This window comes from Genypterus blacodes, unplaced genomic scaffold (assembly GCF_046128005.1).
Source record: "Genypterus blacodes isolate CSIRO-AG114 ecotype Tasmania unplaced genomic scaffold, CSIRO-AGI_Gbla_v1 ptg000029l_1, whole genome shotgun sequence".
Classification (NCBI taxonomy): domain Eukaryota; kingdom Metazoa; phylum Chordata; class Actinopteri; order Ophidiiformes; family Ophidiidae; genus Genypterus; species Genypterus blacodes.
Genome location: NW_027466842.1, coordinates 308,338 through 321,842, shown reverse-complemented (window position 1 = coordinate 321,842; position 13,505 = coordinate 308,338). Strand labels below are relative to the sequence as shown.

Sequence of the window (13,505 nt, the reverse complement as noted above, 5' to 3'; positions counted from 1 at the left end):
TTTTTTTTTTTTTTTTTGGGGGCTTTTTAAAAAAGCCGATAGATTTATCTGTCCAAGTGTTGTTGTTTTTATCGTTGTTTTATTTTTGTTTGTTTATATCTGTTAATGATAACCTTACAGAGCCTATAAAGAAAAAATAAGCTAGCTTGAATTGTTCCTCCATACAGAAAAAATACAAATGTTTACAATATGTAATTAACCAAATAGCAAATATGCGTTTGAGAATCGATCTGTCCGCCCCTCAAAGCGGCTGCGACAGAACGATTTTTGTTTCTTTATTTCCTCTGTCGTTTTTAAACTTGAAGATGTTTTGACTGCTTGTTCTCTCTTTCCATTTTTGATTCGTTCCTGTTTTGTTTGGTTTGTTTTGGTTGTTGTTGTTTTTGTTTTTTTGCTTGTCTGAACAGTGCTCCCTCAGTTTCAAAACTAATTTTGTCCATAGATCTACACACACTAGTCTACACACGTCTCTTTTCTATAGATTTAGGGCATTGATCAGCCTCTGTTATTCTTTGCCTACTGACTACTTCACCTACACTGAGCCTTGTATATGCAGGACTGAATCCTAACTCGAGACACCGTTGCCTCTTTTGCCATTTTCCTCTATGGTAGATTTCAGGATGACTAGGCCAGGTGTCTCTCAGGTAAGGACTCGGTTCAGAGTTTATTGGGGATTGTCCCTATATATTGTGAATAACAGTAGAAAGCACACCACTTTGGGTTACGTCAACTATATAACGTTGGAAATTCAGGGCAAACTGTCGAAGATTTTGCACTACGCAGCAAATGAAAAGGCGAAAAAAAACAAAATCGATCCATCAGTTAATTTCTCAGACCAAAATTCATCCCGAGTCGCCTCAGTTTGTGTGCTTCCCTTCAGATAGGTTGACTAACAGAAATGCACTTTCATTTCCCTCTTTCTGTCTGAATCTACTCAAAATCAGTCTGGACTTTGAACTGAAAGGTTGCCATTTCTTTCCATTTTATTTTTTTGATTTGATGTGAATATTGTAGTGTTTGTCACTGGTGTACAGTAGCTCATATTCAACATCCAATTCTGCACTTTGGAGATGGATTTGTGGTACATGTAGCAACGACCAGGGCAGAACCCTCTCAACCCCTCCAATCAGTTTCAATTGAGTTTAAAAAGAACATGCAGTGGATAAAATCTGGAAGATTTGTCTTGTTAAAAATGAGGACAATTCTGCCAAACAAATTTTTTGTACATTTTCCCCAGATTTAATCTTTTGAAAATTAAGGGGAATTTGTTCCCTGGTTTTCTCTCATTGTAGTAGAAAGTAGAAAGAAAGTCGATCAATACTTTTGGGATAGAAATTGCAGATTTGCTTTCTGGAACAATACACTACAAATCAAGTAGACTTGTCTCAAAAGTCATGATGTGTGTTTTTTCTGTCCAAGCCTGTGTAGTTGTACAGTAGAAACACACTGAAAAATGTTCCCAGTGCAAGTATTCATCAAGATCGAGGCCTGATTATTGAAAATGATCACATAATGGTCAAATAATCAATCATAACGTCGCCCTGCCGTGTTGCCCGCTAAGTTGCTTCGTGTACCACTGACTCAGCAACAGCAACAAATGTGACTCAGTGTGATGGTGTGACTTGCTGAGCAGAAACAAATAGGGCAGCCAGATGAAACTACTCTACACCAAAGTGCAATTGAACTCAGAGGGAGCACTGTCGGCTCAGCCAGTAGTTGGTTGTTGTGTGCCCAATCCCTATGCACGAAAAATGGTTATTCTTCTCTCCCCTTGTGTTGTCCTCCCTGCTTTGGTCTGTCTTAATTCAGATGTGATGTTTCTTTCTTTTGTTCTCGTGTACAGCTTGCTTCAGTTGTGTTTGTCCTCAGACAGGTACACTTTCATCTGTACGGTTCTTTCTTTAGGTTGATGCAATGATTTTAAGAGACAATAAAAGATATGTAAAAATTACTTTTGTTGGGTTTTGTCTCGATGCCTTGTGGGCCCATCTCATTATCAAGCATAATCCATGTATCCTGACCAGAGCTGAATAACAGTGTAGATGCAGTATTTATTCCATATCAGAGCTAAAACAGTAGAGATTGAGTTAGTGTTCATTGTGTCTGTTGTGATCTAAGCCCGGAATGATTGCAGCAGACATGCAGAAAACCAGGGTGACTCATCCAGAGTTGTTGTGCCCTTTTCCGGATTGGGAGTGTCACTTGGAGATCATGTGAGTATCACCATATAAACATTACATTTTCCAGGGTAAATGATGGTGTGTTTCTCATGACCATGATTGAGCAACACCTTTAAACTTGGGAACATATCACAAGAATGGCAACAAACTGGGCAAAGTTTCTTTCCTCATCCCTGTTTCTCTGAGACATTTCTCAATAAAGAACCATTAAGCATTAACCAGACCTTTTATAAACTCCATAATGTGACCGAGTAACAGTTACAGCTGAGGCTCAATACAGCTCACTCACCTCATAGGCTGAGCTGACATCTTAGCATCTTGTGTGGAAGGCCATTTCTGGTCCTGTAGTTATCATGATAAGGTACTGTCTTTATTTTGATATAATCGTAATAATATGACAATGTCAATAGCTAAATATTAGATAGTATGTTATTAAAAAGATGTATATTGTATCTTATTGTCATGTGATACAATAAGTTGGCATGATGCGATTATAGTAAGTCATTTGTAAATTCAAATAAGTTTAATGAGGATCATTCCCAGCACAAACTACAGCCAACGTCAACTTCGTCCCTCTGGGCGCTCGAACCACCAACTGTTTTGTTAACCGCTGTTAGTAAAGATGAAGTAACTCGCAAACGGATCTAGCTCCATTGTGCGTATACAGGTCACGTCATTGTCTTTAATTTCCACGGAAAAACATCTTCATTAAAACTTCTCCATAAAGCGTCTGAACTCTGAACTCACTGTCCTGGATACAGATGACGCTGCGTCGATCGTTTGAGCTACAGCCAATCAGAAAATAAGACGCCGTCAAGCGGAAGTTCTGGGAAGGTTAAAAGCGGCCGTGCAGCTACAATAGTTAGTTAGTTTACTTTGGTTTCCTCTCGTCTTTTCAGGTGGTGAAGATGGAGATGATGACTGTGACTCTGCTGCTGGCTGTGCTTTGCTTGAGCTGTGGCAGCGTTCTGTCCTCTTCGTGCTCCTCTTCTCCATCACAGTGGTGTTCGTCTATGGATTCAGCCATTCAGTGTGGAGTAAGATGATGGCACACACACTCTTACACACACACTTTGAGTCTTTGTTGTTCGCTAATAGTCGTTGGTCTTGGTATCCCTTGACTCAAAAATCCAAGTGTGGAGTTTGGACAACCAGTAAAAAGCGCGTTATAGTTTGTTATAGAATGAGATGTAGTTGCGCCATTTGCCTGATAAATAATTAAAGCTGGTCTTCGTCAGTCTTAAACTCGAAAATTGACACTTAAAAGTAGGAATGAACGAATTTGTGAAGTTGTTTCGTGAGACTAAACCATTTTTCCGAGCCACCTTAAACGCGACATGGCGCCTGCAGAGGACGCTGTTTAGACATCCTCACTCCTGTACACAGAGGCCTTTAGCTGCTCTCCATCTATTCTCTCTCCATTCGCTTTAAAGTTTTAGCATTGAATATGTTTGCTTACTTTTTTATTTATACATATATTGGTTCAATGTGGGGTTTATTTTTCAAGTAGGACAAAATATTAAAGTTACAATATATAACAGAAATGAAATGAGTCAAAACAGGAAGTGAGCAGTTGTATTCTGGTAATCTGAGCCCTGAGTTGAAGTCCTTGTCACATCTAAATGGAATGCAGTCAGTCTTAAAAATTGTTTTGGCAAGCTGAAATATTTGCATTGTTGCATTTTTATTACCTTATGTGAGTCTAATCAGTTGGCTCAGAGCTGATTGGTGTCACCTGCACCACTTTGGTCTCTGCACAAACAATAGGCACCGAGAGGCGTCACCATCAGGCCACGCAGAAAAAGACCAGGCTAACCTCTGACCTCCACCCTCCTGTAGGTTCTGAAGCAGTGCCTTGAAGCAAACTTCACCAAAGCTCGTCACACAGCAGATGCAGTCCACCTGGCGCTCTACTATGAGAGTTTGTGTCCTGGCTGTAGAGCCTTATTCACCGAGGTCATCTTCCCCACCTGGAACCTGCTCCAAGAAATCCTGACTGTCACTCTGGTGCCCTATGGAAATGCGCGTGTGAGTATGACGGCATTTTCTCAGGATAATATTCCAATGTAATGCTTAAATGCAAGGATTGGTGCATACCATTTTCAAAGAGTGGATTTCCCTGCAACTTTACCTGTAAGAACGTGTAATGTCTTTATTATGACTGCGACATTTAAATCCTGAAACGCTGCACTTCAGCAAATTAACATCTTGAATATATCATAGAACCTGTGCCTTTACTCCTCCAGGAAACCTTTAAAGAAAAGAAGTACGTTTTCACCTGCCAGCATGGAGAACCTGAGTGTCTAGGCAACATGATTGAGGTACAGTTATAAATGCACACAACAACTCCTACTACTTATAATGCCACTCAGAACTTTAATCTACCATTTCAGTAAACATTTCACAAGTTTATCTATGTTAAGAATGGAATCTGCATGCTAATAACTTGAGGAAATGTGTTCTGTTTCTCCCAGACCTGTATCATTAACATGACCAGCAGCACTGCCCTCCAGATCATCTACTGTATGGAATCCTCCACTGATGTCGTTGGTTCTGCACCGGCTGTAAGAACCTCTGGGTGTGAGCATGTGTGTGCCTGCTGTGGTACGACGGTTGTTGTGGTTTTGTGTTTTACCTTGATCCTCTGTTTCTAGTGTTTGCAGCTCTATAGCCCTGAGTTGAAGTGGGACAGCATCCTGAGCTGTGTGAAGGGAGACGTGGGCAATCAGCTGATGCATCAGAACGCATTGCAGACCGAAGCCCTGAAGCCGCCAAACAACTACGTGCCTTGGGTCACCATTAATGGGGTAAGAGAGCTCAGCAACACACTGACTTCTGTCTCTTTTTGAAAGCCTACAAAAGTCATCTAGGAGATAAAAATAAATTGCAATCTTGGTACGAATGAACAAAACATTTGCATTATCAATGTATGGTGTGTGGAGAAACGGCTCCAAGATACAGTTAAACTACATCTTCCATCTTGAAGCCCTTTCTCCACAGTTCCTCCATTCTGCCCTTTTTAAATTTGTGATTTATTTGCCGTGATGATTACGATCGAGTTGTGTTTGACACTTGATCTGCCCGAAGCTCAAATCTGGAAGTGAAAACGTGGTTAAAAAGCATCGGCTCTATGATGTATTCAGCCCAGCAACCTCAGACTTCCTCTTTTTGGAACAGACGCTCCTATCAAATGGTGTGCAAAAGAGAAAGTAGATTTACAGCACATCAATGGATTCATGTTGTCCTGTGTAGAAAGTTGCTAATGCTGTCGAACTTACTAACGGCTCATGAAGCGTTTACATCCTTTGCTTACATTTTTTTCTTTCTAACAGGAGCACACAGAGGAGCTCCAGCAGCAGGTCATGACTTCTCTCTTCACTCTGGTCTGCAACATGTACAAGGTACAGTTGGTAATAAATGCCTTCTCTGTCAATCTCCGTGTGCTGCGTTGTAAAGTGGTTGTACTGTCATAGCGGCAGCAGTCACTTTTATTTGCCTGTGCTTAACCTTTGACCCCCTCCCTTTTCCAGGGCACCAAGCCTGAAGCCTGTGGGACAGGTGAAGGAAAGCGTCACTTCAGAAGCTACTGCCAGAATGACTGATGGGCCTCTGCACACGGCTCAATGCTCTCCTGCTCCAGGTGTGACCAGTACACACTGACAACTGGGCACCTCAAACATTTGTTCTATTTTTTTTTAAGTGTTTATACAAAGGGAACTGATTGCCACATGATATAAAGCAATTCATATTCTAAAATGTGTCATTATTTAAGTATTGGCTTCTTAACCCATTAAACCACACGTGTGCTTTGCATGGCAGGATGCTTGTGTTTGCGTTGCTCAGCGTCCTGCACACACTGCCAAGGAAAAACACTGTCCTCATCATCCTCAAGGTGGCGCCCTTCCACAACTCATCCTTAGACTCAGAGGCAGTACAGAGCCGGAGAGATGCCAAGAACAAGTTGCACGTGTTGTTCCCTTTCGACAGAACATTTTTCTGCTCTTCGTCTCACCCTTACCCTGCTACAGGTTGTTACTGTACAAACATGGGGTCACGTTAAAGTTGCCGACAAAGCTGATCAGCAGCTTGATCAAAGCCAGAGTCGGGCCAAACCAGACGGCCTGGATGCTTACACTCCACTGATTCCACAGCCTGATAGACACACATGAATGATTGTCTGTCATCCAGGAAACTCCTCCATCTCACCTCCAGCTCCCTCCAGTCAACACAATATTTTTCTTAGAATTAATCACTACTGGTCTGTCATCAGCTTAGAAATGAAACAAAGGGCCAGCATGACCCCCAAGTATGTTCCTGGAAGCTAGAGCTGTTTCATGCAACACCTGTAATGTTTGAGAGTTGTGACGAGGCGAGGTAATGCTTCTTTCACTGTCGGCCACTGAGGCCACAGTATTTCCTATCTGATCTTAAACAGGCTTGCTGTATCTTTCTCCGTGGCATTTCCCTCCGTTGCCTCATAATACTGAAGCTTTAAAACACTACAACTATGAAGAGAAGTCGCTCCTCGAAGTTTTTTGACTTCACAGAGGTAAGGACAAATAATGGACCTTTGAGAACCTGAATATAGAAGTAGAAATGTAGTTGCTGCTCTCAGGCCTGTTTTAGAATTTGAAACAAACCAAAACTGGAGACAGGATTTCAGATGAGCTTGTGATTTTTCTAATGTGGTTTTGTTTTGTCATTATCGACAGTGTAGCCTTGTGTCTAAGAATAAGCCGTGTATCTTTGGCATTCAGATCCATGTTCTCACACCGTGCATGTAATCAAACGTAAGTGCAGTAAATGATAGGGAAAGTTGTATAGCAAACTTCAAACAAAAGCAGCATTATGTTGTGGTCGTGCTGTCTCAGTGGGTCACAATAAAAGAGTGTGTTGCCTGTTTATTGAAAGGTGAATTCCCTAAGCAGCTGGAGGGAGAAGCTCACGAGATTCAGGAGAGAACAAGGACTCTTATCTGTTTCTCCTCAACACTGATCCCCTCAGAGCTGAAGCATAAATGTTCTCCCTCTGAGAGAATCAGCTGTTGTCTTAAAGGTGATGGTGTATGTTTGTGTGTGTGTGTGTCTCAGGACCTGAAATCTGATTAATCCTCTAAAAATAATGGTCACGTCTTCAGGGTATGCCACAGGAACAGCCTTGTGAGGCAGCTTACCTTTACTGTAGATCTCAGTGTGTTGTTTTTCCTCTCATGGACGACATGAGGGTCAAAGCCACAGAATCTAACTTAAAAAACACAATTTGTCATCTAATCCTGATATGAATCCATACATTTAGTGCTCTGTGAAAAATATCAAGAGTCTGATTTGGGGAAAAATCGTTTAGACTGAAAAATACTGTACCATCATCTACCACAAGGGGAAATCAAGTCTCGTGTTCTTTGGCGGTTGTTTGGTTGAAGCTGTAGAGGCGCGAAGGGGATGCAGCAGGTAGGAATGAGGAGGAAGGACGAAGGGGGGATTCCACTCCACACAGTCTTCAACACTTCTGTTCTAAGAGATTGTTGATCAATTTATAGCATTTGAGTAATTTGCGATGTGCTTTTGAACACATTTGGTCTGCTGCTCCGTCTCAATTGAGGGGCTGTAATGTTTCAGACCTTTCTATCCGGGTCTGTACACTGAATGGCTTTCTAACAATCGAGCAAATGTCAATGACACGAGCGTAATGCTGTAAAATGGAAATGAAGAGATTAAAATGTATGTTGTAGCATGAAAACTCACCCTAATTTTACTTAACAGAGAATTGTAATCTAAAGAAAAGGAGAGACATTGGTTTGAATCCCTGTTCCGGAGGGAAAATACCTACAGATAAGTGGAATGAACACAACTTTGTCCCAACTGTAAATTTTAGAGTTCATGTTGGGGTTAAACATGAAACACTGAGCGTAGAACACTCACTACATTTACGCGCCTGCTATACAAGGATGAATTGTCTGTTTTGAGATGAAGGAGAAGTGTAACTCAGATGTACAGTAGGTACAGTACACGGACAGAGTTTACAGGATTCTGCTGTTCCCTGAATATACAGTACGTGACGTGTTGTATGTATAAGGCGAGTCAGAGTGTAATCAAAGCTTTAACATAAATGTAAACACCCTGAGTGACAGTGCACCTCGGTTGAATTAAGATTCATCTTATGATCAGTAGACAGGAGACTATCTAAAGGAAATGTGTGCAGATTATTTGTCCTCATTCCACTTTTTCTTTATATTTGACATGTGATCTAACAATATAATCAAACGCCTTGTGTTTCATCTCATAGCCTCACCGCTGAGTTCTCCTTTAGGTCCTCTTATATCATGTAATAAGTAATGAACGTGTCTCCTCTGCCATCCAGAGACAGTGGGACTCTTCGGAGCAGGACCCTTGCAAAGATCCTCTGCCTGAGTCGGTGATCAGATGTGTGGTGAAGAGGCTCTTCTCTGGCACCCTGCTGCTGCCCAGGCTGTCCTGCAGAAGCCCCACGCCAGACACACCAGAGGAGGAGTCCCTGATTGTCGCCTCCTCATCCCCCGCCATCACGGCCTCCAGGAGCCTGGGGTCTCTCACCAGCTGCATCTCCAAAGTATTGTGAGTCACAGATTTTGTGTGTTTCTCGTGTCTTTCTGCAAATACATTGGATACAAGTCGTTCTAATTTAGTACCACTACTACTACTATCTATATTTACCTCCCCTACATTGAATACTATGTCTGATAAGATGCAAACCTTTCCCTGTGGTGGGCGCGTTGGGATGTCTTGCAGCTTAAAAACAAGCGGATATTGATGGTGATGAAGATTAAAATGCCTTTGATTGTGTTCCTGCTCTGTGGAGAGGGCCATGTGCTCGCCTGTTTACAAGGTGGTAGTGCAGTTTTGGTGCGGAGCCAGAGACATTGTTTATGCAGCAGCATGTGAAGCCAGTGGCTGTTTCAGATCCATCAGGGTGACAAATGATAGAGACTAGTCTAATAAAACTCAACTGATTATAGCAACATCATGCATTTGATTACAAGCTTTTGGTCTGCAGGTTTGTTGATATTACAGAATAACTAGTGAGATGACTTTGTACTTTATCACAGAATATTATAAAGTTTAGACTTAAGGACCGGACCAAAACAATTACACAACAGACTTCACACAGGCAGTGGATGGTTTCCAAGGCATTTAACATAAACACAACAGTGTGGGGCTGAAAACAACAAATTCTGTTGCCAACTAGGCAGAACAACTAAGCTCACATAAGGATCATTCAGTTGTTACACCCACTGAAAGTACCAGACAAACCTAATACTGCCTGAACAGTAATCATGACAATTGATGCAGGAAGGGTTGAATCAGTAAACAACTACCTCTATAACTGACTGACCCACCCAAGAACCAAGAACCTTGACCTCAAATGCTTTTCCCAAAACAGATTCCATTAGTTGGAGGCCTCGGAGACATTTTTCGCAGAAATTTTATCAGGATATAATCTGGATTTCAGTTTAATCTACGACTAAACGTGTTTTAGGAAGTTACATACTGAACGTTGGCGTCACTTTGAATCAATCAACGCCACATCTGATCCATGTGTCGTGGTTTCACTAAGCCTCATAAGGGCACAGGAAGTTTGACAAAGCCCATCCTGCATCCTTATTCCTAACTATCTCCTGATGCCCGTTTACAAACCCATGTGTCATGGGTTGCAAGGATTACTGTGGCTACAAACCTAATTTCCCCATGTGGGACTTTAATGTGTAAAGTATGTGGCTGACACAGACAAACACCAACAATCAAAGCAGGCAGGGATCAGCAGAGAGGATGTTGCTTTCACCAGCAGCCTCCCTTGGATACATCTGATTTGATCCAGAGGCATAATTACGATGGAGCTGCTTCCTGCTCAGGTCCCCATCCAGAATTTACCCCGCATGACCAACAAAGAAAGCTCCTCCAGGTTACATCTTACCTGCATCTACCTGTTCGATGGAGAATCGAGGAGAAAATGGCTGACTGAGGCCTTCAGGAGGCGTTAGATGAGCTGGGGTCCCAAAATCTGAGACAGTGCATCATGGAAGGTCATGGCCATATGGTTAGACATCAGTGAGGTCCAGGTCCTTCAGGTACAGGTCCTCTGATTACGTTTCACTGCCATGAACTTAGGAAAGAGCAGATGTTCTTATGAGCCATTCAAAAGGGACACAGCCTTGTCTCTGCTCACCGAAAACACCAGAGGCAGAAGCATCCTGGAGGTTTGTCACGCCGAGCCATCACTGCAACACTTCTCCCCGAGATCTGATCATCTGACACATGCATCAGATTCCCCACTTCTGTAGCAAACATGTAAGATTTGCTGATATACAGGAGAAGTTTCCGTTGCGGTCTGGCGAGAAGAAGGCCTAGACAGAGAGCATGGAGACCTAAACCTGTTTGTCAACAGTGTCACTCCACATTCAATGCTGTGCGTCATCGACAATGTTGATGAGAACGGAGGTGGGGGTGATGTCAATGGGGTGAATGCGCTGTCAGACATTCACACTGTTTGCCTTCTACTACCAATAGAATAACCTTTCTGTCTGCAATTACTATTCCAGGATCCAAACAGTAGCTATCTCTTTATCCATAAACATACTTTCCCCTGCTCACCATACCAGCTGTTGGTCATAGGTTCAGACCTGGGTCAGATGTTCCAGCTCGGTGGCTTATGAAACTCTAAACAGCACTCAATGTTTTGCCCTGAATTCTTAAATCAGAGAAATAAGCAGGGGTGGGTTTGGATGATGTAACCTCAGGTCACAGATCGAGAGCATCGTGACACCAACCCATGCGCTCTATAGCTTTTATCTACCTCTGCTTTTTATAGTCCGTGGCCCTTCATGTGACTCTTCCTGGTGCGTTGGGAGCATGTGAAAGGCAAGAAAAAAAAGAAAGAAGAAGAAGAGCCATCTGGGGAAATACGCAGCTTCACAGTAAAAAGGCACCTCGGGGAAGAAGAGAGTGGAAAATCTCGAGGACGCAAAGTGAGAGTAAGAGTGTTTACACCGTGGAGGAGCTTTGAGGAAGTAAGCACGGAGCTCAGTTTAAAGTTGATGAAGAATATCCCGGGTAACACGAGGAGTAAGGAAGGGAAGGGGGGGGGGGTCGTCAGAGGGCTAGAGAGAGGGAGAAGGAAGGAGAAGGAGGTGATCTGTCATGCTTCTCCTCGCTGTAAATCAGACGTCCATATTTAGCTGGAGAGAGGGAAGGCCTAGGAGTTATGTAAACAAAGCTGTAGAGAGAGGGAGGGAGAAGCACATTAGCACTAACGGCGGAGTCTTTCGCCTGACAGTCAGCATGGTGTTTAGGGAAGGACGAGCAGAAAAGAGCTGGTTCTGTTTCCAAATCAAGATAAGAGGTTAGATAGAGTGTCTGCAGGTTTTACAGACACTTCTCTCAGAGACTTTCTGAGGGGTCATGAGCAGGCCCAGGATCTGCTCTTCTTTCTGGTGAGGAGGCAACAAAATGGATCAAAGGCACTAGATTCGTCTGGACACTGTCTGCTTGATCTCCATCACTGTTAGAGTCAAAAGAGGAACAGATCAGAGACGTTTCGCCAAGCCGAAGCAGGTGAGGACAGAGCAAGCAGGGAGACTTTACTAACCCTGAGCGTGAGCATATCCTCCGTTCGCCATGACTGACCTGTGCTCCCAGAGCTCTGAGGAAGAGCAGCCTGAGATGGAGGAGCGGCCAGAGGATCGAAGAATAACCAGGCTGCCCATTATCCAGCTGAAGCACAGATCTCCGGGTGGATCCCCCAGGGTCTCGCCCAAGGATTCTCCACGCGGCTCCCCACGAAACTCCCCACTGCTCTTCAGGAAGCTGCTGATGAACCGCAGCATTAACCTCCAGAGGCGCCGCTTCACTCTGGCCCACACGCCCAGGTAGAGTCCCCCAAAGTCCACTCAGTAAACAAAAGGGAACTCTGTGTAGATGTGCAGGAGGGTGATTCTGTCTCACCAGCAGATGATCAAATGAAGTGTGATCATGTTAGAGTTCCTCCTATACTGTGAGCGTGTTGCTATTCTCTGTCCAGCTGTCGTCTCTCTTAAACCCTGCCTTGGGAGTCTCACACGGAGCAAAGGTGTTGTTCCATCTCCTTGTTAGCTCACGGGGGGGTTTGCATGTTAAAGTCCATAACTGTTGGGATTTTGCTCGCTCGGAAAGAATTTTTATTGTATTTGCGTATTGACTCAAAATAATTTACGAGCCCTGGTTTTATCATCAAGAGGAACCAAATAGGAGATCATTATGCGCTCGCTCGCTTTTAGGGCTTAATTTCCTACAGGTGCGAGTGTTTTTCCAAACCCTTCTTTTTTTTCCCCTGCCCGTTTGTTTTGCAGCCGAGCTGCATCATCTCTGCAAACACACACGCAGCTCACTGACACCAGCCTGTTCCGTCCCTCCTCTGTAATATGACAGAAACGCCCGCTCGTGTTGCATCACAGTCGTTTGTCGTCGGGCCTTCTTCAGCTCCGGCTCTGTTTCGGGGGCGAGTTCACCCTCAGCCTTGTCTCATTTAAGCTCACGTTTTTCCTCCATTTTACTGCCCAGAGCTCCATCCTGTTTGTACACGTTTGCCAAACCCACTGCGGTACCTGTTGATAGCTTTAGTTTTACGAGCCCCTTATTGTATCAGGTGTTACCCACGATTCCCCATGCAAATCAAACATTTACTCGGTTAACATCGTCCAGGCGAGAGCTTTTTGTGGTTGACGTAACAACACTTGACCTTAATTATACGAGAGAAGAAGAGCAAACATTATATATGAATGTACAGGGAGATGTGCTGTATAAACTGCTCTGTATTTGTTCTTTTTAGCTTAGACAGTGTGGTTGAGTTGCTTTGTTAAGTATCCTCTATGTTACTTCAAGAGAAAGGCATGTTGTTGAACGCGTCTCCCGTCTCTTTCTCACAGTTAATCCCAAATCTAAACACTCACACGGAGGCACCAGGCTTCTCTGTGCTCTTACAAGGTGTTTCCAACTCGTCCCTGTGATCTGAGGTTACATCCACCTCCAAGAAATCAAATAAAAAAAACCCGTCGAGACTCTAAACTCGTGCTGTAAAACCTTTGTAGTAGCAAGACACGAGTATTAAACATTTCCAAAGAAGCTCCAAGCGACCTCGTAGTGTTTTTAAAGTTCATTCACCTCTATGAACGTCAAGCAGCGCAATCATTTTCCCAGCGGTCTAATGGTCCTGTTCGGGGGGGGGAATTGATGGATACTTTCCTTTTTCCGTGGTTTATTCTATCTCTCAGGACGATCGGCTCATTCATTTCACTCTGCAGTTTAAACATGCACAGTT

General features: G+C 43.3%; 2 protein-coding genes across 5 annotated transcripts in view; both read left to right on the top strand.

Moving 5' to 3' along the window:
* Positions 1 to 3,003: 3,003 nt before the first annotated feature.
* On the top strand, positions 3,004 to 5,859 carry ifi30a (IFI30 lysosomal thiol reductase a). Its single transcript, XM_076145039.1, has 7 exons — positions 3,004 to 3,217; positions 4,020 to 4,208; positions 4,427 to 4,501; positions 4,655 to 4,744; positions 4,835 to 4,987; positions 5,513 to 5,581; positions 5,711 to 5,859. Exons 1-7 carry the CDS (start codon positions 3,089 to 3,091, stop codon positions 5,780 to 5,782), a joined length of 777 nt encoding a protein of 258 aa, XP_076001154.1. The 5' UTR covers positions 3,004 to 3,088; the 3' UTR covers positions 5,783 to 5,859.
* Positions 5,860 to 6,048: 189 nt separating this feature from the next.
* The window catches only part of pde4ca (phosphodiesterase 4C, cAMP-specific a), a 42,196-nt gene continuing 34,739 nt past the window's right edge, over positions 6,049 to 13,505 (top strand). Inside the window, exons 1-2 of one of the 4 annotated variants that reach the window (XM_076145038.1) lie at positions 6,049 to 6,729; positions 8,538 to 8,770. In XM_076145038.1, the coding sequence (XP_076001153.1) occupies positions 6,688 to 6,729; positions 8,538 to 8,770 (275 nt within the window). In that variant the 5' untranslated portion in view covers positions 6,049 to 6,687. Of the gene's footprint in view, positions 6,730 to 7,184; positions 7,628 to 8,537; positions 8,771 to 11,291; positions 12,079 to 13,505 lie in introns of those variants that run through there. The other 3 variants (XM_076145033.1, XM_076145035.1, XM_076145034.1) reach the window with 3 other exon arrangements.